We start from the raw sequence: 27,488 nt of genomic DNA on the forward strand, positions 1-27,488 counted from the left end.
TGGAGTCCTTCAGCCTCCAATTCTGCAATGGGGCTTTTTTTTAGGCGATCTCCAACTGTGCCTTCAACTTAGGCACATTTCTCTCAGGTTACTCTTCAGTTTCTTTAGTTATTCATGCTTTGAGAATTGGGGCTACTTCTCTAGCTTCTCTGGGATTTTGGGGTCTATTCTTCACTACCACCATGTTGTAAGATTATTTGGTGTCTGACTAAGGAGGCTTGTATGGTTGAACATAAACCATTTATTGATAACCCATAACTATATACATATCCAAGGTACAGCCCTGCATGGGTGCTGTCTTCATGCTGGCTCCTTTCAGACTCTACTGCACATAGTCTATCATCTTGTGACTCTTTACATCGCTATTATGGGTGGTACTCTTCTCCAGTCCCACATTAACCCTTACTAATCAGAACAGCCTTATACTACAGTATGGACAGCAGATTTCCTTCCCTAGAGAGCATTAATGAGGGTTTTTACAACAATCGATGATAATTTCATGGTCACCATTACTGAGACTAGCTTTATATTCTAGATTTATTAATTACAGAATGACAGAATGTTGCGGGGCAGAAGGAGGCCATTCGGTCCATCGTGTCTGCACCGGCTATCTGAATGAGCATCATGAATTAGTGCCATTGCCCTTCCTTTTCCCTGTACCCCTGCACATTGTGTTTCTATTTAAATAATCATCTAATGACCTCTTGAATGCCTCGATTGAACCTGCCTCCACCACACTTCCAGGCAGTGCATTCCAGACTCGAACCACTCGCTGTGTGAAAAAAAAATTCTCACGTCACATTTGTTCCTTTTGCAAACCATTTTAAATCTGCGCCCTCTCATTATTGATCCATTTGTAAGTGGGAACAGTTTCTTCCTATCTTCTCTATCCAGCCCCCTCTTGATTTTGAACACATCTATAAAATCTCCTTTTAGCCTTCTCCTCTTCAAGGAGAACAGTCCCAGCCTCTCCAATCTATCTTCACAATTGAAGTTTCTCGTCCCCGGAACCATTCTTGTAAACCTCTTCTGTAAACTGTCCAATCCTTTCACATCCTTCCTATACTGTGGTGCCCAGAGCTGTATACAGTACTCCAGCTAAGGTCAAATGAGTGTCTTACATAAGCTCAGTTTAACCTCCCTGCTCTTGTACTCTAGGCCCCTATTAATAAAGCCCAGGATACTATATGCTTTATTAACAGCTCTCTCCACCTGTCCTGCCACCTTCAATGATCTATGGCACATATACATCCAGGTCCCTCTGCTCCTGCAAGCCCTTAAGAATTGTACCCCTTATTTTATATTGTCTCTCTATGTTCTTCCTACCAAAATGCATCACCTCATGCTTCTCCGCATTGAGGTTCATCTGCCACCTACCTGCCCACTCCACAAACTTATTTATGTCCTTTAGAAGTTCTATACTGTCCTTCTCACAGTTTACAATGCTCCCAAGTTTCCTATCTTCTGCAGGTTTTGAAATTGTCCCCTGCGCACCAAGATCTAGATCATTAATATATATCAGGAGAATCAAGGGTCCCAATATTGACTCCTGGGACAGTCCTCTACAAACCTTCCTCCAGCCTGAAAAATATCCATTGACCATTACCCTCTGTTTCCTATTACTAAGCCAATTTTGTATCCATATTGCTACTGTCCCTGTTATTCCATAACCTATAACTTTTCTCACAAGTGGCACTGTATCAAATGCCTTTTGAAAGTCCATGTACATCACATCAACAGCCTTACCCTCATCAACCCTTGCTGTTACCGCTTCAAAAAACTCCAGCAAGTTAGTTAAACATGATTTCCCCTTTAAAAATCCATGCTGGCTCTTTCTAGTCAGCCCACATTTTTCCATGTGACTAGCCTGAATAATTGTTTCTAGAATCTTGCCCACAACTGAAGTTAAACTGCTTGGTTTGTAATTGCTGGGCTTATTCTTACAACCTTTTTTGAACAAGGGCGTAATTTTGCAATTCTCTAGTCCTCTGGCACCTCCCCTGAGTCTAGGGAAGACTGAAAGATAATGGCCAGTACCCCTGCAATTTCCTCTCTTACTTCCTTCAATATCCTTGAATGTATCTCATCCTGTCTCGGTGACCTGTCAACTTTAAGTACTGACAGTTTATACAGCATTTCCTCCTTAACAATTTTGAACACTTCTAGTGACAGAGTTTCCTCCTCTGTCACCATGGCCTGGGCAGCATCTGTTTCCTTGGTAAAGACAGATGCAAAGTATTCACTTAATACCTCAGCCATGCCCCCTGCCTTCATGGAATTCATTGCCACAGAAGGCTGTGGAGGCTAGGTCATTGAGTGTATTTAAGACCGAGATAGATAGGTTCTCGATTGGTAAGGGGATCAAAGGTTACAGGGAGAAGGTGGGAGAATGGGGTTGAGAAACTTATCAGCCATGATTGAATGGCGGAGCAGACTCGATGGGCCGAATGGCCTAATTTCTGCTCCTGTGTCTTATGGTCTATGTGTAAATCCCCTTTTTGGTCCCTAAAGGCCCTACTCCTCCTTTTATCACTCTCTTCCTATTTATATACCGATAGAAGACTTTGGGATTCCCCTATGTGGTTGCTACCAGTCTTTTCTCATAACCCTTCTTTGCTTCTCTCATTTGCTTTTCCATCTCCCCTCTGAACCTTCTGCACTCTGTTTGGTTCTCAATTGTATTTTCTACTTGACAACTGTCACAAGCGCACTTTTTCTTCTTTATCTTAATTCCTATCTCCTTTTTCATCCAGGGAGCTTTAGATTTGTTTACCCTACCTTTCCCTTTTGAGGGAACATACCTTGACTGTGCCCGAACCATCTCCTCTTTGAAAGTAGCCCATTGTTCAGCCACAGGTTTTCCCACCAGCCTTTGGTCTATCCGGCCCAGCTCTGTTCTTGCCCCATTGAAGTCAACTCTCCCCCAGTTAATTATTTTAACTCTGGATTGCACATTGTCCTTTTCTACCATCATCCTAAACCTTACGATACAATGATCACTGCCTCCTAAATGTTCCCCCACTGACTGGATCTACTTGGCCCACCTCATTTCCAAGAACCATGTTCATCAGTGCTTCCTTTCTTGTTGAACAGGACACATACTGCTGCAGAAAATTCTCCTGAACATAATCTAGGAACTTTTGCCCCTCTCCACCCTTTACACTACCACTGTCCCAGTCTACATTCAGGTAATTAAAGTTACCCATTGCTTGCATCTCTCTGTAATTTCCCTGGAGATTTGTTCTTCTACATCTTTCTCACCAGTTGGTGGTCCATAGACTAAACCAAGCAATGTAATTGCACCCTTTTTGTTCCTTAGCTATAGCCAAATTGATACTGTCCTTGAACCCTGGGACATCCTCTTTCTCCAGCCCTGCAATGCTCTCCTTAACCTCTACCACCACTCCTCCTCCTTTTCTTCCTTTCCTTTCTTTTCTAAACACCTTGTACCCAGGAATATTTGGCACCCAGTCCTGCCCTTCCTCGATCCAGGTCTCTGTTATCGCTGCAACATCATATTTTCACATGGCAATCTGACCCTATAACTCCCCAGTCTTATTTACTGTACTTTGTGCATTTGCATACATGCACAGTTACCCTGGCTTAGACTTCATGACTTTCGCCCTTACTCCGACTCCACCTATTAACTTACTATTCTCTATACTAGAGCTATCTGTCTCTCCCACGATTATGTGCACCATGATATTCCTCTCTAATATTCTCTCCTGGTTCCCACACTCCTGTCAAGTTAGTTTAAAGCCCTCCCAACAGCACTGGCAAAATGCCTCGCAAGGAATTCAGTCCCGGCTCTGTTTGGGTGCAACCCGTCCGGCTAGTATAGGTGCCATCTTCCCCAAAGCCAGTGTCCCAGGGATCTGAAGCCCTCCCTCCTGCATCATCTTTCCAGCCACGCATTCATCTGCCTTATCCTCCTATTTCCATACTCACTTGCATGTGACACTGGGAGTAATCTGGAGATGACTACATTTGAGGTCCTGCTTGCTAATTTTCGACCTAGCTCCCTAAATTCTGATCGCAGGACCACATCCCCCTTCCTACCTAAATAATTGGTACCAATGTGGACCATGACCTCTGGCTGATCACCCTCCCCCAGAAAAATGTCCTGCAGCCACTCGGTGACATCCTTGAGCCTGGCACCAGGGAGGCAACATACCATCCTGGAGTCCCGCCTACGGCCGCAGAAATGCCTGTATGTTCCCCTAACTAATGAATCCCCTATCTCCATTGTTCTTCCTTTCTTCTTCCTCCCCTCCTGTATAGCCGAGCCACTCGTGGTGCCATAAACTTGGCTCTGACTGCACTCCTCTGAGGAACCAGCGCCCTCACCAGCTTCTAAAATGGAAAACCGATTTGTGAGCGGGACCTTAGGAGACTCCTGCACCACCTGCCTAGTTTTCTTGGCCTGCCTGGTGGTCACTCATTCCCTTTCTGCCTCCAGGCTCCTAAGCTGCAGTGTGACCTCCCCTCTGAACATGCTATCCACGTAGCTCTCAGCCTCGCAGATGTGCCATAGCGACACCGGCCACCGCTTGAGCGCTGGAGCTCAAGTTTCTGCAACTGGCAGCACTTCCTGCACATGTGGTCATCCAGAACACCAGTAGCGCCCATGACTTCCCACATATCACGGGACACAGATTCCACTCGACTGAGCTACCCTGCCATGTCTTAACTTTATTTTACTTTGGCTTATTTATATTACTTTATTACACTGGCCCTGGCTTCCCCTTACTCATGGCGTTTCTCACTTAAATCCAAAATATAGTTACTTCTTTAGAAATAATGCGCTTTTCTAATTTACAGCAATTTAAAGACAGTACCTAACAGCGGCTTCTTACCAACTGACGAACTTACAGTTTTCCCGTAATGTCACTATTTGCTTTTTTCCCTCCTCACTTTCCTTTTGAACTCAGTGCAAGCTGGTTCCAAGCAGCTGACTGGTCTGCCACCTCCCTGACCCCCAGTAAGTGGTATAGGCCTCAAGCCTCAGTCCCATTTTATATCCTTCCACTCTAGGTTGTTTCCTCGCAGGTCCATCGCCTCTCCGACTCACAGGCAAGTGGGAATTTAAATTCTGCCAGCTGCAGTGGTGGGATTTGGACGCATGTTGTCCAAGTGTTAGCCTGGGGGCCTGTGGATTACTAACCATTGACATTACCGCTATGCCACCAGCTCCCGCTCTAACTGATCTCCAAAACGGCCTAGTAAGCTGCGTTCAAGAAGGTGGCTCACCACAGCCTTCTCGAGGGCACTTAGGGATGGGCAATAATTGCTGGCTTCATTAATGACGCTCATGTCCTGTGATGGATTTTAAAATGGAGCAGAGAGTTGTCTTGAGTCTGGGTCAGCAAGAATCTTGTTGGCTGATTCAGAACATCAGTGGTGTGCATCAAGAAGTATTTGATTAAATGCACTGTAAGTACCCGAAATAGCCTAAAACTTATGATTCCTGACTATGATCACATTGGATGCCGTCTTTAATCAGTCTAAATCCATACTTGAGGTTAGAAGCAAATTTCGCCCCAAAGGAAAATCAGGTGTCAGAATCCCAGCAAATGAGCCAATGACAGCAACAACCTCCAAAAGCAGTCAAATGCAAATTGAGTTTGAAACAGGATATAGGGTTATATGAATAAATATATGCAGCTAATTGGAAGCTGTCTGGTGTGCAAAGGTTCTGAGGTATTGGGCCCATGGATGTGTCAAGCTAAGACCAAAAGCAACCACCCTGGCATATATAATGTTAGGGTTAGATCATTTCCTCAATTTCCTGTGGAAGGCAGGAGCTCAGAAGGACTTCTGCACAGGAGATTGAATGGGGTGGGATAGAGAGGAACAGGCTGCACATGGGTTTGATGGGTTAAATAACTTTATCTTGTTTTCAGGTTTTCTTACGCTCTTATCCTTCAGAAGGAAAAACAATGCAGAGCTGGGGGAAAGGATGGTGGCGGGGGAGGGGGAGGGGAAGGGGGAGGGGGAGGGGGAGGGGAAGGGGGAGGGGGAGGGGAAGGGGAGGGGAAGGGGAGGGAAAGTGAGGGAAAGGGGAAGGGGAGGGGAAGGGGAGGGGGAGGGGAAGTGAGGGAAAGGGGAAGGGGGAGGGGAAGGGGGAGGGGAAAGGGGAGGGGGAGGGGAAGTGAGGGAAAGGGAAAGGGGAAGGGGAGGGGAAAGGGGAGGGGAGGGGGAGGGGAAGTGAGGGAAAGGGGAAGGGGGAGGGGAAGGGGGAGGGGGAGGGGGAGGGGTAGGGGACGGGGAGGGGTAGGGGGAGGGGGAGGGGGAGGGGAAGGGGGAGGGGGAGGGGTAGAGGAAGGGGAGGGGGAGGGGGAGGGGGAGGGGGAGGTGGGGGTGGGGTGGAGCTGCATTGATGGGAATGGGTTACTAATTGGATAGCTCTTTCAGAGGGCCAGCACAGGCAGGATGGACCAAAGGGCCTCCTGCTGTACTGCACGTTTCTGTGAGCACCGTGTAGCAGATCCGAGTGTGGCAATATTGATATAAAGCTACTTAATGTAGTACGTCACAACATTGCTCCAATCACAATGTTAGTGCGCTGAGGAATACATTTCATATCCTGCTGAGATGGGCTGCTTGTTTCATTCTAATAAGGGTCATCGGAAAACCTGCACTACTAATTGTGTGGGTTTGATATTCTTAGGATGGAGGAAAGTACCTCTAATTGTTTCACACTGCACAAGCATTACATAACTCATAAACATGCACAGATCAGCAGAGTCCCCACTGTGCTGCAACTTACCATTCATGTTTTTAAATATGTTCAGGATAGGTAATATCTGTCGATAGTAAGGTACCAGGGCCTCACCCACCATATCCCCTGAGACAACAAGGTGCTGCAGGATTTTCAGCGTGGTGCATATAACTTGCTTGTTCCGAGTGTTCAGTGCATCTGTACAAGACACAAAAAGGGTTATGGGTCTGTATGCTGATTAAGTGCTTCCTGCTGAGAGAATGGTACATCATTTGTTGTTAGCAGAGCTTTAAACATATTCCAGTCAGATTGCTGGTGCTCATCTTCCCCTGAACCCCTTGCTATTAGCAACACAAGACTGTCCAATGTATTCATATAGTATTGAAACTCTATGTTGCTATTTCATTTTTCACACTGTTCATAGGCTTCAGGATATAGCAACCTCACAGCAAACAAATTGCTCATTTCCAACCACCCATTAAACAGAAAAGACCATCTCACGTCAAGCCCAGAACAATAAAACTCTCCAGCCATCTACGGCTTCAGCAAGTGTTTAATACCATCGAGACTTAGTTGTAAAATTTTCTAATAAATATGCAGTCTGCACTTGATCTGTCTGCTAAACGACTGCGGCCAATTAAGTAAACAGAGACAGTCAGCTTGTGTCAATTTTCTTTTCTAACTATTTTAATATCCTGTTTATTGGCTTGGAAGATCAGCTGAACTCCAAGCAATTTAGAAAAGGGTTTCTGAAGAAAGGAAATACAAACTTGGAATGCAGTCCCAAAAGGTACTTAAGCAAAAAAAAAAAAACCCCTAGCAGCTTGCAGCAAAGATAAACTGAAAATGAACCGGTAAAGTAAAACAAATGTCAGTAATGTTTGAGTAGCTTAGAGAGACCTAATTTCAGTTAAAGTAGTTTACTTAAAAACTGGAACAGACAAGAAACAACTGCTAGGTTTGTAAATGGACATTTAGCATGTTCAAAAAATATGGCCACTTTAATGGAGTATTAAAGTGTTTGAAATATCAAGACGTAAGAATTTCATAGCAAAGTGGGAAGCATTTGTGCACACTATCAGGAAAAATAATCTTCAGGCTGTAGTTTCTTATGGGACTCAAAAGTAATTGATTTGAAGGGAATACATAAGGCAGGAGTTATATCTTTGAAGGTGGAGAGAATGGAAATGAACACTACTGAGTGTCACACTGAAAAGGAAATGTGAAGTACAATGTTTATTTATAGTTGTCTGCTCAATGACATCAGTAACTGGTTGCCGACAGGTTTTGATTATTCTTTCTAAGAGATACTCTATTACCTGGAGGACTATTATGGCACGAACATTATTAGCTCAATAGAATGACAATCCAGATATAGAAAACAAGTGATCATCTTCCTGACACTAACTACAATAAAAAAGATACTGTGGACAATTATATTTAAATCTTTCAGGCTCTGAAAGCCTCTATCCTGTTTACGTTGAAACAATGGTTTTGATCTACAGACAGTACTGCATCTCAGGGCTGCAAATTTATTTTTACACTGGTTTTATTCTGAAACAATTTACATGAGTTTTCTGTCACAAGTGATAGTGAAATGGAAAGGAAACTGACAGTCAGACCTGAAGTTTTAGCCTCTTCTCTTCATTTCCTTGTCATTCATAACATTTCTCAGTCCTTTTATCTATCAGACTGCTCTTGTCAAGCCTCCAATTCCATTACACTGTGCGGGCTCAGTTCAAATCAGAAAACACAATTCTCAGTCTCTGAAGAGTTGTGTAGAGAATATGTTTTTAAATAATTCATTTTTTGGACGTGGGTGTTGCTGGCTAGGCCAGCATTTATTGTCAATTCCTAGTTGCCCTTGAGAAGGTGGTGATGGGCCTTCTCCTTGAACAACTGCAGTCCATGTGGTGAAGGTATTCCCACAGTGCTGTTGGGGTGGGGGGGGAGGGAGTTCCAGGATTTTGACTCAGCAACAATGAAGGAACGGCTGATATACTTCCCAGTCCGGATGGTGTGTGACTTAGGGGAGAACTTGGAGGTGGTGGTGTTCCCATGCGCCTGCTGCCCGTGTTTTTCCAGGGGGCAGATCATGGGCTTGGGGGTGCTGTTAAAGAAGCCTTGGCAGATTGCTGCAGTGCATTTTGCAGACTTTGTACACATTGCACCAATGGTGTGCTGGCAGAGGTGGTTATGTCACAGCTTTCTCTTTAAAAAAAGTAAATCAATTAGCATCGCAACTGTTTTTATCGACTTCTATTGTTTTTAACTTGCATCCAGTCGATCCAGGCTTCAATTTTGCTTAATGTACACATCTGCTTTATTTCATATTTTCAGTCCACTCTTATTTATTTCTCTCAATTATACATCAATGTTCCCACTTACTGTTTGCTAAGTAAAATATTTGCACCTGCCTTCTGTTTGTTTTCATTATGGTGTATAATGTAACTCTACAATCTCACAGCTTTGCTCACTTGGGACTATTTACACTGACTGGAAGTGTGGATGAGAATCGAAGGTGAACGGTACTCAGAGTGGAAGCACAATGTGTCTTTAGAAACAGTTTTATTGTAAAACTGAACAATTTACTTTGATTAGTCTTCAAGGATGCTAAAGAGGAAAGGCTAAGATAAGATGTGCCTAGGATTTTGGATTCTAATTTTACTCAAGAGCCTCAGGCTTTCAATTTGAATTCTATCATTAATAAATCTGTGACCTCTGACTCCTAGGAGGACAAGGGCAGTAAGTGCATGGGAACACCACCCCCTGCAAGTTCCCCCTCTTGAGTCACGCCATCCTGAGTCAGAACTATGTTGCTGTTTCTCCTTCGTCACGGGGTCAAAATCCTGGTGCAGCTTCGCTAACATCACTGTGGGTGCACCTCTACCACGCGGACTGAAATGGTTCATGAAGGCGGCTCACCACGACCTTCTCAGGAGCAACTAGAAATTGATGACAAATGCTGGCCTAGCCAGCGACACCCACATCCTGTGAGTGAATTAAAAAGAAATCTAATTATGATGGTTTCTAACCCTACAACTACCCAGTGAAACCAGGCAGTGGATAGTAATGGAATGTTTTGACGGCTGTTGGTTAAATTCAACGGGTAATGATGTCTTGTGTTGCTTTCTGTCACCAGTCAAAGAGACTTACACAGTTTCAAAGGCTGGTGACTAAATAAAAAGGTATTTTCAATCAGACCGTTGCTCCTGAGAAGGATGACAGTTACATAAACAAGATTATGTTATAGATTCATAGCCCGTGAATTCTACTTGTTCTCGAGGAATTTGATATGTGGCCACTTGTTTGCTTAATAATTTTCTCTGTTTATAATTTCCAACTGAAGGTATTCCTTGCTGGGTTAGGAACCATGACCATTGAAGGAGGGCCATGGGCTATTTGACTGCGGAGGGCAGGACATCTGGGGCTGATGCTGCTCTCATATGATGTATACAAGCAAACAATTCGAGCAACAGACACTGAATAGCAATCATGGGTGGAATTCAATGTCCTCCCTTGAGGCAAGTTTGAGGGCGGGGGAGCATTTAATTGGGATAGAGGGTGCGGAGTGGTGACCCCGCCGACTTCTAGCCTCTGCCCTCTTATTAAGTCCAGGGTGGGATGGCTCATGGACGGCCTTCAGGCCCCAATGCCAATTGAGGCCCGCTTAGGGCCTCATCCCAATGCAGCTGGTGTTCAACCAGCCTGGGCGGGGCAGTCGCAATACAGAGAGCCCAAAAAGTAAATCCCTGTCAGGGGTTGGGGGTTGGAATCTCTCGTTGTCATCAACAGACATGTCACCGGGAAGGGGTGGGCCCTAGAGTCAACCCCCCACCGCCCTTTGTTTTGACCGCCTCCCCCCCCCTACCCACCCCCAACCCCCCAACCTCCCTACCTTTAGCCAATAACTCACTCCCTGTGACACTCTTCTCACCTTCGTTCATCTTTGGCCTGGGGTCCCTTGCTGATCCTAGTCCTCTGATGGCTGATTGGCCAGCAGCTCCCTGGGGCACGAATTCCACCCACTGCGACCTTGACCCTGGGGCAGTACCACTGCTGGGCACCCAAATGCTCGAAGGGCAGTGCTGCAGGGCTCTCGCCGGCTCTCCAGCCAGCGGGCGAGATACTCACCACCTGGATTAAATTCCAACTCACGAGTGGAAATTATGACTTAATGAAACTCCTCAATAGCCGAGGGGATGCTGAGGGTCAACTGTAGTGATCCAACTGTTGTACAGGATGAGATTAGCACTGATTGTGAATCGAACCCAAGAATGGTACATGGCATGGGGAGGCTTAAAAAAGGGAAGAAAATTGCAAAACGCCCCAAGATAAAGAGAGCCAAATTTATTAAGTAATAATAAAAACTTAAAGTGAATGAAGGAATGGATTCATTGTAGTGCTTTTTGTTAAAGGGTTTCCCGGCTCTTTTTAGGAGCGTAATTGAACTTTCAGATATGTTACTGGGTAAAGCGACAGCCAAGCGTTGTGCTGACTTTCGATTTCCATTTTGTACTGCGTTGGATGATCTCGGGGATGTTACTGGCCCCAATTCCCCTGCGCTGGAGAGGGGAAACGAGATTTTTGTTCTTAATTGATAATCAGTGACATCTACTCCAAAATAGATATGTGTGGGTGTCAGGGGAGGACGAGATTGGACGCAGCCATGACGCCTTCCACAGTCAAATACCTTACTGACTCAGCTTATACATCAATAAGAATACCCAAGGGCTTTTGTAGCTATATGCCAGCTTGGGTTATTGTTAATAAATTAATCACTCTCTGCGACATTCTAGTAAATGGGCACTCTTTGATAATGCTGCTCTACAGACTTAATGACCCAAATGCATTTGCACAAGTATTTACTCCTTGGTTGACTGGCCAAACCATATGATGCAATCGAACACAGGAGGATTTCTAGCTTATCATTTCAGATATCCAACAGTGCCCAAGGTTTCCTTCACTTCTACTCAAATCAGATTCACTCCACTGATCAAAACAACCCTGTGTCGCGCTCCAGGACTGATATTGATTATCCTTGGTGCCTGGCAACCTCAGTTAAGGAGTCAGATACAATGGAATACTTATAATTGTGCAGTTGTCTCTTAAATCTGGCAGAAATGCATCGACTGCCACGTCTCTGAGGGGATGGGAAATATCTTGATGTAGGTTCCACACTTTAGAACATCTTTTGAAAATGTTAATAATAATTCATTTTCTTAAATCAGTGGCCTATGGGATTCTGAAAGCTTGCTTAATTCCGTGCAATAGATTATAGGGCAGGTTTTCTAGTCCCCGAATCCAGGAGGCAGGATTGACAGTCGCAAGTGAAGCAATCGCCAAATGCTGCAAAATCTGACCTTGCGCTACATTGGGAGGCTGAACAATTTAAATAAGTTATGCAATTTCCTGGCTTATTTTGTGTCCTCTCACTGACTGACAGGGAGCTTTGGAAGAATAAAGGACATTTTTAGAGAGGAAGATTTATCTCCCCCCCACCACCTGTCACATTCCCCACCCCCCCCGCACCACCTTTGATTCCCGATTTCCTTTCTCTCTCCACCCTCACTAGTGTCTTTCCACAGCTTGGTTTCTCTCTAATTCCTTTCAATTTTTTTCCCTTCTCCGCAAATCTCGCCAAAGAAAAAAAAACATTTCTCCCGTGAACGATCCATCTCCTTATAAAGGACAATTTGCAGAAAGCTACTGCAAGGGGTTTGTTGTCTGATGGCCGACTAGTAGTGATCATTCCCCTTGGAGGAGGAGGGTCAGCAGAGTGCCTGTGGCACTGAGACCCGACCTGGGAATTTAACACCAAGTGAATTTTATACGGCAGCCTTGAACGAGATCAGTCCTTCTCAGTCGAGGGGCACTGTTGATCATTGACCATCCAGCCTCGCTCAGCAATCAGGGGCCAAATTTTTCGCCTGGTGTGAGGGCGAACGCCCGACTTGCTCGAGTGTGAAATAGCACGTGATGGCGCCGGGCGAGTGTCCCAACATCATCGTGCACTCGCGCGATATTTCGGTCGGTGGGCGCGCGGGAGAGTCAGCAATGCGCCGCCAACAATGAAGAGGCCTATTAAAGCCATTAATGCAGTAATCAATCAATGGTGACTTTCCGCTGTCTGTCCAACGTTATGGTTGGCGGGCGGGCGAATCGGCCAGGCGGCCTTTGTCTCTTTTGAGGAAACCTCATCCAAGGGCGGGATGAGGTGTTTGATACAAAAGCAAAAATAGCTGGAAAAACTCAGCAGGTCTGACAGCATCTGCGGAGAGGGACACAGCTGACTTTTCGAGTCCGTATGACCCTTCAACAGAACTAAGGAAATAGAGAAATGGGGTGAAATATAAGCTGGTTGAAGGGGGTTGGGACAGGTAGAGCTGAATAGAGGGCCAGTGATAGGTGGAGGCAAAGAAGAGATTGCCAAAGATGTTATAGACAAAAGGACGAAGGGGTGTTGACATTATGTTGATGTTAATTTAAAAAAAGATTAAAATGTTTGGACAGAATTTACATCAGCCCTATGTTCAGGTGACTGATCCTGATGCGTGGATATTTTTTCGGCATTCGAAGATCTTTATTCATGGCGTCAGAATTCTTTAGCTCCCTGAGGCAGCTCTCCCCGTGAGCGCTCCCCCTGCGCCCGCGCAGACTTCAGCGCTCGCCCTCTTCCCGCCCCCCACCCCGGCAGCGCTGAGCCTTTCACACTGGCTGGCTGATGATTGGCCAACCAGTGTGAAATCGCGGTCGGGGGCTGATTGTGGACCGCGGCCCCATTTCCTGGCCACTCCCAGGCCCGCCGCCTGACCGCCATATTCCAAATCCTGCCCCGGATAAACCTGTCACTGGGGACTGTGAACCAACACTCCGAGCTTTCCCATTTGACTCTAGGTGACTCTACTAACTAATGTTTCCAATATTTTTGACATTGAAAAGTGACGATTGAAAAGTACTTAACTGACTGTGAAAGCGCTTTGAGTCACCCGGAGGCCATGGAAAGAAAGACTCACCTTTCACAACCTTAGGACACTCGGAAATGCTTTACAGTCACTGGAGAATTTGTCAAGAGTAGCCACCGTTGTAACGTAGGAAACAAGGCAGCCAATCTGCGCACAGCAAGCTCCCAAAAGAGCAATGGGAAAATGACCAGGTAGTCTGTTTCTGTGATGTTGATTGAGGGATAAATATTGGCCAAGGCACCAGGGATGACTCCCCTGCTCTTCCTCGAAACTGTGCCATGGGACCTATTACGTCCAGCTAAGAGAGCAGATGGGGCTTTGGTTTAATGTCTGCTCAGAAAGATGGCAGTTTTGACAGTGCAGCACTCCCTCAGAATCGCACTGGGGCCTAGATCATTGGTCGCAGGTCTCTGGAGTGGGACTTGAACCCACAGCCGACTGTCTCACAGGCAGGAGTGTTACCATCTGATACACAAATGGCAGTACAAAGGCACTGTGGAAATACAAGTCTTTCTTTAATGAGCAGTGCAGTCCTCAGCGGACTAGGAGTGGGAAGTTTACCAGTATCCCGTGTTAGTAAACCATGCAGCTTTCCTCTCGCAGTGTACGCCTGTTGTTCAGGTTTGGTACAGTCAAACTGTGCTTAAACTCACTGGGCTTCTTTTCAATTAGAGTGTTTGCCAAGGACTGAATGCGTACTCTCTCTTTATTTTTGGACAGACAGAAATTCTACAGATATAGATCTCTCTGTCGCTTGTTTCAGAAACTTTTAAACGTTCCGGAGATTGAAGCGAAAGTCTTCTGGAGAGCCGGGCAGCTGAACACGTTCGATCTTGTGCCGTTCAGTTCACTAATTATGCAGCCACAAAGAGCACGTTGAATCTTGTGGTGAGGTGGGCAGGAAGCGACCCCTCCCCCCCATCCCAAACCTGCCCCGTCACCTCATAAGCTCCAACACCCGGGCACCATATTTAAATGGCATCTGGACAGCCAGTCACTCTTCCACTCTTCTCCTGGACTCCCCGCCCTCCCAAGTCCTGGCTCCGTCTCACCCGCACCCCCACCCACCCACCCAATACTCAGCCTTGGAGCAGCGTGTGTGAGACAGGTGGGCTGATAACTCTCAGTGGCGGTGTGAAAGGGAGGCGAAAGTAGCATCTATTGACCCGAAAGTACAGGGACCTCGCAGGGCACAAGCCGCTTACGTAATGAACGAATGTTTGTGGATGTGGTGCCAATAAAGAGAGTTGCATTGTTCTGGATTGTGTCAAGTGTTGTGTTGTGGGAGCTGCACTCATCCAGGCAAGTGGGGAGTATTCCATCACACTCCTGACTTGTGCCTTGTAGATGGTGGACAGGAGGTGAGTTACTCGTCGCAAGATTTCTAGCCTCTGACCTGCTTTTGTAACCACAGTATTTATATGGCTAGTCCAGTTCAGTTTCTGGTCAATGGTAACCCCCAGGATGTTGATAGTGGGGGGTTCAGTGATGGTAATGACATTGAACATCAAGGGGCGATGGTTAGGTTCTCCCATGTTGGAGATGGTCTTTGCCTGGCACTTGTGTGGTGCAAATGTTACTTGCCACTTGTCAGCCTAAACCTGGATATTGTCCAGATCTTGCAGCATTTGGACATGGACTGCTTCAGTATCTGAGGAGTCACAAATGGTGCTGAACATTGTGCAATCATCAGCGAACATCCCCACTTCTGACCTTACGATGTAAGGAAGGTCATTGATGAAGCAGCTGAAGGTGGTTGGGCCGAGGACACTACCCTGAGGAACTCCTGCAGTGATGTCCTGGAGCTGAGATGACTGACCACCAACAACCACAACCATCTTCCTTTGTGCTAGGTATGACTCCAACCAGCAGAGAGTTTCCCCCCTGATTCCCATTGACTCCAGTTTTGCGAGGGCTCCTTGATGCCACACTCGGTCAAATGCTGCCTTGATGTCAAGCGCAGTCACTCCCACCTCACCTCGGGAGTTCTGCTCCTTTGTCCATGTTTGAACCAAGACTGTAATGAGGTCAGGCGCTGAGTGGCCCTGGCAGAACCCAAACTGGGTGTCAGCGAGCAGGTTATTGCTAAGCAAGTTCCGCTTGGTAGCACTGTTGATGACCTCTTCCATTACTTTACTGATGATGGAGAGTAGACTGATGGGGCGGAAATTGGCCGGGTTGGATTTGTCCTTGCATGGGGAGGATGGCACAGAGGTGGGTAAACAGAATGCGGGGTATATCGTGTTGTTGGCGGGGGTGGGGGGGGGGGGGGGGGGCGGTGTGCGGTGGGGGGTCAACCTGGAAAGGAGAATATGAGAGAGATGGAGTGGAAGAATGGGGATGGCATATTTAAGAAGAGGTTGGATGGGGGATGGGATGGGGAAATTTGAGAGGGATAAAAGAAATGGGATAGCTCTGGCACAAGACAGTGACATGGGAAAGATGGAATGGAATAAGATAGGGCTTAAAAAAATATTGTTGCAATAAAAATACCAATTTCACCACAAATATTTCACAGGATTCTGCCAGTAAGTGAGTAAAATGCAGGTTCTAACTGCAGCAGCGAATTTGCTGAACCCTCAGTCTGAATTTAGTTTCCTTCTTACCACGTTTCGAGGTTCCTGCTGATTCCTCAGCTTTATTTCATAGAAACCACAATCATAGAATGACACAGCACAGAAATAGGCCATTTGGCCCATCATACACATGCCAGCTGTTTAGCCGAGCTTTCCAACTCACCTCGCTCCTCTGCTTTCTCTCCACAGCCCGCTAATTTTTCTCCCGTCACATATTTATGCAATTTCCTTTTGAAAGCTGCTATTGAATCTGCCTCCACCACCCTTTCAGGCAAGATCACAACAACCAGAAAAAAAAAAAGCTTCCTCATGACGCCCCTGGTTCTTTTGTTCATTATTTTTAGAACCACTCTGAAGTCTCTTTCCTGATTTTCAGCAGGAAATGGTGCTGGGATGAGAAATGGGCTGTTAAATAGCTTAACAATGAGAGTACGGGATAATGATTCCTCTATTGTTCAAAACTCTTGGTGGAGCAGTTTGGCTGTTATTTTCCCTTCATTCATTCTGACAGTTTTATTGGGTCTCGGGGGTGGCTTCCTCTTTTGTTAATTTCACCAAGTGCTGATTGGTCCAACTGCAGATCAACTTTGGGTACGCTGTCCAATCAGATAACATAAAGACATCAATGAGGTGGGCATCGCAAGTTTTTTTTGCCACAAATGCAGGAAGCCTTAAAGATCATGGATTGTTACCCGACACAAACTAATGTGGCAACACATGTTAGACCCAATTTTGCACCCTTTGACAAATATTTGTGCCATGAGTGCAAGGAAAACCCAAGATAGGATGAGTTGACTTTAATTTTGTGTGGTCGGGTCGTTTGGATATGAGGCATTCGTTTCCAAGAGTACAGCTCTGGCTCTGCATCAGCAGCTAACCTAATGAGGCAGGCTGAAAATCTGACCAACAGATCAAATTTAAAGGGATGCACCCACTTAAAGATAAGTGGCTGCAGATGAGAGAAAATTCAAAGAAGATTCGTAGACATTTGTCAACCGTTGTCAAGGCGGCCGTGGGAGGGATGAGGAGAAGTGCCAGGCAGAAAGGAAGTTCAAGGAAGTACAGTGTGAAGGCATGAAATGAACAAGGCAGAACAGTCAGCCTACAGGCAGAAGTTGCCTGTAGGTCAAGATAGCAGAGCTTTGTGGTAGCCTCCTTTTTGAAGTGGGGCTCCACTGACATTCCCAGAAAGCACTGCTTGGATTGTGGAGGCTCTGGACTAAGAACAGGGGCATGTACAATGTAAAGCTGAGCCATATCTCAGTTTCTTCCACTGTGAAGAATTGATTTTCCTCTTCCAAACCTAGAAGCATCAATGGAACTTCCAAAGGAAATCCCAGTCTTTCGTTGCTAAACATCGATATGGTTGGAAATAAAGACACCTGTAAGAAAATGTAATTGGAAGCAGCAGCCTTGCAATGGAAAAGAAACCTGGCCTGAACAGCAACAAAATAATGCACCAACAAAAATGCAGACAAAGCAATATGATAAGCAAAATAAGGATTTTCCAATCAACAATTAATGTGTGATCTTCACCTAACAAGCAGGAAAACGGTTGTGGTTATTAAAGGCCAATCTTCACAGCATCAGAACATCATTGCAGGAGTTCCTCAGGTCAAAGTCCAAGGTCCAACTATCTTCATCTGCTTATTCAATGACTTAATGACTTTCCTCCATTAAAAGGCCAGAAGTGAGGCCGTTCGTTCAGTTCCATTTGCAATTCCTTGGATAATGAGACAGCCCATGCCCCCAATACAACACTTGTTGGTCAGTATCCAGACTTGGCCTGATAAGTGGCAAGTAACATACGCAACACACAAATATTGGGTAACAATGAACTCCAACAAGAGTGTCTATCCCCAAATTCTCACCAACAATATCCTGGAGGGTTGGGGTGGGGGGGGGGTGGGGTTCGGTGGTGGAGGAGCAGGGAGAATTACCATTGACTGGAAACTGAGCTGGACCAGCCATATACATTGTCATTGCTAATACAGCAGGTTAGAGGCTGGGTATTGTGTAAAGAGTGGCTACTTCCTGACTCTCAAAAGCCTCTCCACTATGAACAAGGAAAAAGTCAGGAGTGTGATCAAACATTCTCCACTTAGCTGTTGCAAAGTGTGGCAGCGTATTGGGTGTGTTAACCCATTCCAAGATATGCTCAACTCTCAATGAGGGCCTACTGTTTGTGAAGCCAAATGATATTAAGGCTTTTGCATTGCTGGAATGTCTTTCTTTTAACCCAAACAACGAACCATATAATTTATAGAAACACCCTCCACCCACCTTACGTTGTGTAGGCAGACAAACTCCCAAATGTAATATTTCATTAAAAATTTGACTGACTCCTCTTATATTTCTGTACAGAAAGAAAAAACATAAGCTGTCGCATGTTTTTTTTAACTATCCAAAGGATGCTGCAAATCAGTTGTTGGCTGACCAGTGCTCTGCCCTGTTCTTTGTGATATTCAGTACGAGGGGTTTCCAAGACGTTAAGTGTGAACATATTCTGAAAGCCCGTGAGACAAAGGATTTTCAATTTTAACTGAGCCATGTAGTGAAGGTGGTAATTTTAGTTGCCTGCAATCAAAGTTATTTTAATTATAATTTTTCAATTGCACAGAGCAGAATTTGAAGATGGCTGTATGGCGTAGGTTTTAGTGAAGGCACTCTTTATATCAAGATCTCACGGAATAATAAGTCCTTGTTATGAACCTCACTTAAAGCTGCTGTTAACTCTCTTCAATCTCCAAGTCGCTCGCTTGTAATTGTAGAAGACATTATAGGCCAGGATTTTCCAGTCCTCGGGTGGGCTCGGTGGGAGTGGGCGGTGGGGCGGTGGGGGGTGGTTGCGGAGCTGACCTGCCGCTCGCGATCGGCTCCACGCCGCGATTTCATGCGGGTGGGCCTTTCCTGCGAGTGGTAGCGCTGAGCGGGTGAGGGGGAGGAGGGGGAGAGGGCCTGGGGCGCGCAGTTTGCGCATGTGCGAGAAAGAGCGCTTCAATCTCCCTGAGGCCTGAGGCGTGGAAGCTGCCTCAGGGAGGTTGAAACGCTTCTTAAAAAAATATATATATAAGGACATTGAAAATTTAATAAAACATGTCCCCTCATGTGACCTGTGTTACATGAGATGGGACATGTTTTCATTTTGAAAATGAAGTTTTTATTTCATCAGTATTATTAGCTTTAGGAAACCTCATCCCGCTCGTGGTTTTTTTTCCCTAAAAAAACGTAAAGGCCGCTTGGCCTTTTCGCCCGCCCGCCAAACCGTAAGGTTGGACGAGCAGCGTAAAGTTCAACTTAATTACCTAGTTAATGGCCTTGATAGGCCTTTCAAATATTGCGTGAGTTCGCGATGATGTCGGGACGCACGCTCGACGCCATCGCGCGTCATTTCACGTTCTGGCGTGTGGGGCGAGTGCCCGCATGCCGAATGTAAAATCCTGCCTACGAGTTGTGGATTTCACGCTCTTTCCCACCTGACTTGCATGATCCAGCCCAAATGACAAACTGCTCATTTTCGCATCGCTTTTAATTTTGGGGAGTGCCCTAGCAGCTGTTCCAGACAGATAATAGGTCTTTTCCTGAGAAGTGCAGATAGTGTCGTCAAGGATTTCTGGCTCGTTCTCGTTTTTTGAGGCACCATTCACAGGAGAGACGCCCTTCATTTGTGGTTCTACGGCCAGGAAACAAGTAAGTATCATTAATTAAATTAAAAAAAAAAAATCCTTCCTTAGCAGGATTGATTTTTTTGCATGCGTACTGCAGAGGGGGCAAATTCTGTACAGCTGTCTGATCAGCAAGGTGTCCTGGCCCCTATAACCTGTCTTCATTTCCCTCCTGATACGTCAACGACCAGTACTCCATGTGAATGTGTCAGATGTAATAGCGTCTGACCCTGGGAAATGATGAATAGCCTCAGCTACTGGGAGTTGGGGACATAGAACTCTGCCAATACAAGGTAAAAGTCACCGTTCGTTCCAACAGGAGCAAGCAAACGCGTATTGTTACAAATAAGAAACGATCCTGAAAAAAAAATCGCTCCTTCAAGTTGGAAACTCATAGTGTGAAATTCTTGCTGGGTATTTTCAAATGTAGGAAAAAAATGTCTAGAGATATCATTTGGTTTTAATTTGCATTCAGAATGCCCTCAACTCCAACAACAAGCATCCATGGAAAGAATCAATAATTTGTAATAGAGCGGCGCAATTTTTAATTGGAATTGGTTTCAGATGATTTGTTCCTAAGTGTTATAAAGGGAGACATCTGCACACTCGCTGGTCTTTGCATAGCCACTCCCTTGGTGTGCTTCGTGCTTTAAACCTTCTGGTTAGAGGCTGCTGAGAATAGGTGTTCACCGCAATGTCATGTCACAACAGGGGAAGCTTCAGCTGTTTCCTCGGGTGCCTCCAGCCACTGAACATCTTATAATGCTGGCAGAATCAGTTCTCTCTGAAATAAATACCCTTAAGCTCAAATATATATCCAAAGTTTTATCTAGTCTGTGTTAATAACATTAAAGCTAAACGAGTGTAACGAGTCAAGACAATGCAGCTTTTGCAAACTTCATCTCTCAGAAGGTCTATTACAGCTTTCGTGTCATGATTTGATTACCAGCCGACCACAAAGCTACCTATTCACTAACGCCTACCAGAGTAAATCTTCAGGAACAGGGACTACAGGCAGCATAACACGTTAAGATCCAGACCAAATACAGTAATCTCCATTACTCATTGCGTAAATAGGGAGCTTACATAAGCGTATTATAGTGGCTGCCATCAGACATCTCAGCTTATCACGCTGAACTTATAGTTGAGAACAAGGCAATTACTGTAGCTTGGTTGCTGGTACAATGTAATAGTGTCCAGCCACCCAATCATAATGTGACAAAGGGAAAAGCCCACGATGTCAGTCAAAAAGCTATAAATGTTCCACTATGCATTGGTTTTGCTGTTTTTATTCAGGCCCTTTCTCTTCTCAACTCCCTAGTTTGCACCATTGAACCGTCATAAAAGTAGTTGCAAGCCAAGTTATACAGGAAATTTCCTGTGGAACTTCAGATGAATTGTGGTGTGTTGCTAACAAACTGAAATTAAGCACGTTCATTACATTTTCATCTCTGTACGTGTGTGTTCAGAATAAAGAGTGCCTTTGGCTTTTGTGTAAATGTGTATACTGTATAACATTTGTTACAACCACATGAGGAGGGGTATAAATGATTCCCCTATTCTACCACTCCAGGTCTGACTGTGACAAAGGGACAGAATTTTATGTCCCACTGGCGAGTGGGTGAGAAGACCTCATGCGAGCATCCCGATGTCATCGCGCACTCGCGCGATATTTTGCTTGGCGGGCAAGCGCGAAAGTCGGATGGCGCCCCCACCAACCATTAAGAGGGCAATTAAGCCCATTAACGGCGCAATTGACTCCGATTTTTCGTTGCCTGTCCAACCTTACAGTGGGCGGACGGGCGAATCGGCCAGATGGCCTTTGCATTTTTCATCCAAACCTCATCCAAGGGCAGGATGAAATTTCTGCAATGAAATAAAGTAAAAATAAATTTCTGTGGACAGCATCGACTATATTTTCAGGTGATTAATTAGGATGCATGGACACTTTTTTTTCAGCTTTTAAAACCTTTATTTTAGCTTTTTCAGGTCACCAGCTCCCTGAGGCGTCCGCCTGCCCTCAGGGAGCTTTCTCGTAGCGCTCGTCCGCACCCACAGAAACATCATCACCTGCTCTCCTCCTGCCTCACCCACCCCGGTAGCGCTGGGCATTTCAGCGTGCGTTTCACGTTGGCTGGACGTTGATTGGCCAGCCAGTGTGAAATCGCAGTCGGGGGCTGATCATAGTTGGCAATCCATTTCCTGACTGGTCCCTGGCCCGCTCATCGGGCACGCCTGCCAAAGGTAAAAGTCAGGCCAAGGGTTTTTATGAATTTAGCAAGGATGTACTTTGCCAACACTGCAGATTGTAAAGAATTAGTCACTCAAGTTTTCTTAGTTTAAACAAAGAACAAGGTAAGTTTATTGAAACTATTTCCTGAATTGAGGAAAACTCGGTAAATCGCCACCATCATTCATATGTCCCACAAATTCCCTGGGCCCCGCACACACGCTAGTACAGACGGGTAGAATAAGAGGATAGGCTTAATTGTTTTTTTTTACAGTTCATGAAGAAGATAAAACAAAGGAATATATGCTTAGCTCTCCTTTGGCTGGTCTCGATGTGGTGATTCCACATTTTGTTCAGTTGTCTCCCTGGATGTAGACCTTTGGAGTAGATTTCCACATTTTATTCCCAAAAGATCTCCATTTACAGTAGATTTCTTTTCTCAGGATGGTTACTTTGCAAATCCAGGTGCAATAATTGAGAGTGAGAGAGGGAGAGAGAGAGAGAGAGAGAGCGAAGGAAAGAGAGAGACGGCTTCTTTGCAGGCTTTCAGTACAGCATTCTGACCTCTGATCTCTCTGGCTTGGTAAACAGCTTTTAAAGTCCTGCTGGCTGTATATTCCAGAGGAATTTGATTAATCCAAGTCTGCTGCCATCATTGTTTTTTAGGACAGGTAATTGCATTTTGATGTCTCATCTCAAACTTTTGAAAAGTTTCAGGATAGTGTAAGTTTTGGGACAGGTCAGCTCCTGACCTCATTATAGCCTTGGTTCAACAATGGACAAAAGAGCTGAACTCCAGAGATGAGGTGAGAGTAACTGCCCTTGATATCAAGGCAGCATTTGATCTTGTGCGGCATTAAGGAGCCCTAGCAAAGCTGAAGTCTATGGGAATCAGGAGGAAAACTCTCTACTGGTTGGAGTCATACCTAGCACAAAGGAAGATGGTTGTGGTTGTTGGAAGTCAATCATTTCAGTTCCAGGACGTCACTGCAGAAGTTTCTCAGGGTAGTGTGCTAGGCCCAACCATCTTCCGTCATAAGGTCCTTTCTTCCATCATAAGGTCAGAAGTGGGGATATTCGCTGATGATTGCACAATGGTCAGCACCATTTGCAACTCCTCAGATACTGAAGCAGTCCATGTCCAAATGCAGCAAGACGTGGACAATATCCAGGATTGGGCTGACAAATGTCAGGTAACATTTGCGCCACATAAGTGTCAGGCAATGACCATCTCCAAAAAGAGAGAATCTAACCATTGACTGTTGACATTCGATGGCATTACCATCACGGAATCCCCCACTATCAACATCCTAGGGGTTAGCATTGACTAGAAATGGAACCGGACTAGCTATATAAATACTGTGGCTACAAGAGCAGGTCAGAGGCCCAGAATCCTGTGTCAAGTAACTCACCTCCTGACTCCCCAAAGCCTAGAGGCACAAGTCAGGAGTAGGATGGAATACTCTCCACTTGCCTGGATGAGTGCAGCTCTAGCAACGCTCAAGAAGCTTGACACCATCCAGGACAAAGAGCCCATTTGATTGGTGCCACATTCAGAAACATTCACTCCCTCTACCACTGCTGCAGGTGGGACTTCCCATCCCTCACTTGGGAGGAAGTACCGCCTTAAGAGAGCTGCTGGCCAATCTGATTGGCCAGCAGCTGTCTAGTCCCTGCAGCGCCAGAAGCTGCAGTAGATGGGACTGGGACTGCGCCTAATCCCCGGAGCCCTGAATCCTGGGATTCCAGGACTAGGTAAATTTTGGGGGTTTCAGGGTGGGGGAGGCCTAGGTGGGAGGTTGGGGTGGGGGTGCGGGGGAGGGGGGTGGACAGTGGGCAATTGGCCCTGTCGGGGAAGAGGCTGGGGTGAGGGTGAAGGTTCAGCTGTTACTGGACATCAAGGGGGTGAGCCTGAGGTTAAAAGGGGGCTTCTGATGGAGGCGCCCCCATCCCCCACCACCCTGCCCACCACCTCTTGTGCTTTTTAAATCAAATCCCCATCCTTAAACCACTAAAAACAGAGTTCAATTTCTTACTTTTTATCGGGATGATAAGCTGAGGGATGACAGGAAGGACTTTTGATGCACCATGCTCCAACAGGTCATGGACTCCTTGTCTGGCAAAAAACTCATATGGATGAGTTGTCTCACAAAGACCATCGAAGAAAAGAGGCAGATAGTGATGGTAGTCCAATTTTTCAATTTCAACCTGTGGAAGACAGCAGTAAATAATCAACCTTTCAGTCGTACACGTTTAAAACTATGAATTTGATAGAACATACCAACAAACATACAAAATAGCAACAAAACCAAATCTGTACAAAGTCAGAACCCCTACAAAGTCAGTGGGCCAAACGGCCCCCTCGCGCCTGCTCCACCATTGCGTGGGCTTTGAAATGCAGCATTACTACATGTCCTATCTGGCTTGCTGTAGTCATGTGACCTCCGCCACGAGGGCCACGCACTGCAAACAGCCACCTTACAATCAGTTCATTAAAGACTTTACGCTAAGAAAGACTGCAGTCTTTGAGCTCGAAACAGCCATTCAATAAGATCATGGCTGAAATGGTCGTGGCCTCAACTCCACATTCCCGCCTATCCCCGGTAACCTTTGACTCCCTTGTTAGTCAAGAATCTATCTACCTCAGCCTTAAAAATACTCAATAACTCTGCCCCCCCCCCCACCCCACCCCCCACCACCATTGTCTGGGGAAGAGGGTTCCAAAGATTCACCACCCCCTGAGAGAAAAGATGTTCCCCTCACCTCTGTTTTAAATAAGGCACCCCTTACTTTTAAACTGAGTCGCCTTGCCCTAGTCCTGAGTAAATAAGGAAAAACTGTTCCAACAGGCATGAGGGCTGGTAACCAGAGAACACAGATTTAGGCTCATGTCAATGAACCGAAGTGGAGATAAGGCCAAATTTTTGTACACAGTGAGTTGTTATGATCTGCAATGTGCTGCCTGAAAAGGGATGTGATAGCAAATTTAATAGTAACTTTGAAAAGGGAATTGGATATATACTTGAAAAGGAAACTCTTACAAAGCTAGGGGAAAGAGCAGGGCAATGGGAATAATTGAATAACACTTCCAAAGAGCTGGCACAGACACAATGGGTGGTATTTAATGGAGGTGACGGGGGCCTCAACTGTTGGCTGCAGAACAGGCGATATCCCCGTATCACCTCTTTTCGGGAAGGCCCGCCAAATTATATGCCACTCAAGCACTTGACAGGCCAGTGGAGGGGGGAGGGGCCTTCCCCTGCCAAGAGCTGTTGGCCAATCAGAGGTTCGCAGCTCTATTGGACTGCAGTTCCACTGGAGAGGTGGAGAGGAGAGCTGCTGCTGAGATGACAAACACCCAAGGCCCAGCATCTTCGTTAGACCCCGGGCCACAGGTGAGTGATGCTGGGAAGGGGTTTGCAGGGGAGGCAGATGATGGGGCTTTCAACAGGCCCCCCTTTCCCGATTCTGGGTCCGTCTGGGCCCCTCAATCAGGCACTAAGTGCCTTGGAACAAGGGACCCCCGCTGGCAACAGCCCCCCCACCTCCCGACCCCCACCACCACCCAGGAAGCTGCAAGCCACACCACATGGGTTTGCTTGTCGTGGTCCCTGCATGGTGAGCCTCCTGCCTGCCGCTGGGCTAACACCAGCGACAGAAGACTAAGGCCCTTAAGTCGGCATTAATTGCCTTCTCACCACAGGCTTAATTGTTGTGGAGGCGGGAAGGTGGTCGGGTCCACACCTGCCACCCTCCCATCTGATTAAATGCCCCTCCGCCACCAAACCTGCCATGGGGAGACCCAATGCCGCCTTCTTCTGTACTGCATCATTCAATTATTCTAACATTTTTGACTATGAATTAATATCCCTTTCCTTACTCCACCAAATAGTATATTAAAGTTTGGTGTTGAAATCTGACAATAGGGTTAATTTCCTTATCCAAGTGAATCATGGAATAGCACATCACAGGAGGAGGCCTTTTGGACCATCGAGTCTGTGCCAAAGAGCAATCTGGTTGGTCCCACTCCCTTGATCTTTCCCATATCACTACAATGTTTTCTCCTTCAATTATTTGTCCGGTTCCCTATAGAAAGCTGCTATTGCATCTGGATCTGCACCAGCCCCTGCAGTTTGGCTGTAATAATCATAGAAAGGAATACTCTTTCCCTAGGTTTGATCGATCTTCCAGACAAGTATACCAGGCCCAGGACTGAGGTTGCATGCTTGTATATCAAATTCCCAAAGTGACAGGCGGAACCCACCCTCTGTCCTGCTCCAACTTCTCTTTCCACTTGAAAACCCTTGAACATGTTAACTCCAAATCCAGGCCTAACTTACTCACAGTTCCATTATTCAATCTTCCCAATAAGTTTTCTGTCCCTGCCACAGCTCTGAAACATGCTCTGTGACTATAACTGTGGTTCCTTATCCCTCCCCATCCATCACAACCTCTCTGTAGCTAGTGACACAGTCTACCTCCTTGCCTGTCTCTTGTTTATTGTCCAGATTTTGTCATAGCATCACCAATAATGGCTTATTATAATTCTAGCAATTTGTATGCTCCCTTCCCACCTCATACCATTACATCCATAGTCACTCAAAGATCCAAATTGATCCGTCCACTGACTGATGTACATGCTGACCCTTGGCTACTTCATCTGCAAATGTTGGGTCAAGTTCCACGTGTACGAGGACGACACCCTCTTTTCCATATCTCTCGACCTGTCCTCTTCCTCTGTACTTTCAGGCTACTTGCTGGAGTCCAGTTCTAGATGAGTCATAAATTCCTCCAGTTTAACGCTGGTTGACCAAAACAATGAACAATGATCCACACACTCATCCTGCAGTTCTATCCACTCTATCTCTACAGTCTCAGGTTGAACATCACTGTTGGCAACCTTGGTTTCCTATTCAACCCCATGTTCTCTCCATCACAAGGACCACCTGCTTACACCTTCTTAACATGGCCCACCTCTGTCCCAACTGCAGCCACCTCAGCTGTTCATATCTTCATCATGCCTTTGCCACCCCCAGGCTCCTAGTTATCCTCTCATTGTAAACATTGTCATCATAAACAGAATTCCATTCAAAACTCTGGTCCCCATTTCCTATCCCACAGCAGGTTCTGTATCTCCTGTCATTCTAGTCTTCACTGATCTACATGGATCCCCTGGTCTCCCAAAGCTTCAAATTGAAAATTCCCAACAGAGCACATGAATTCCTTCATGTTCTTACCTTTCCCAATCTCTGTAACCTCTTCCAGTCATACAAACCCCTCCTTAGACTTTGGGGTGTCTTGTGCATCTCCTTACCTCCACCACTTCACCCC

At 45.9% G+C, this 27,488-nt stretch overlaps 1 protein-coding gene across 3 annotated transcripts in view; it reads right to left on the reverse strand.

Annotated features, from left to right (window-relative positions):
* LOC144696069 (parkin coregulated gene protein) overlaps window positions 1-27,488 on the reverse strand; it is a 646,838-nt gene that overhangs the window by 77,818 nt on the left and 541,532 nt on the right. For 2 of the 3 annotated variants that reach the window (XM_078567303.1, XM_078567302.1), the window contains 2 exons: window positions 24,194-24,365; window positions 6,770-6,919 (listed from right to left, as the gene is read on the reverse strand). In XM_078567303.1, the coding sequence (XP_078423429.1) occupies window positions 6,770-6,919; window positions 24,194-24,365 (322 nt within the window). Of the gene's footprint in view, window positions 1-6,769; window positions 6,920-13,737; window positions 13,977-24,193; window positions 24,366-27,488 lie in introns of those variants that run through there. The other variant, XR_013580068.1, reaches the window with a different exon arrangement.

The sequence above is a fragment of the Cetorhinus maximus genome, chromosome 21, assembly GCF_964194155.1.
Source record: "Cetorhinus maximus chromosome 21, sCetMax3.hap1.1, whole genome shotgun sequence".
Lineage (NCBI taxonomy): Eukaryota > Metazoa > Chordata > Chondrichthyes > Lamniformes > Cetorhinidae > Cetorhinus > Cetorhinus maximus.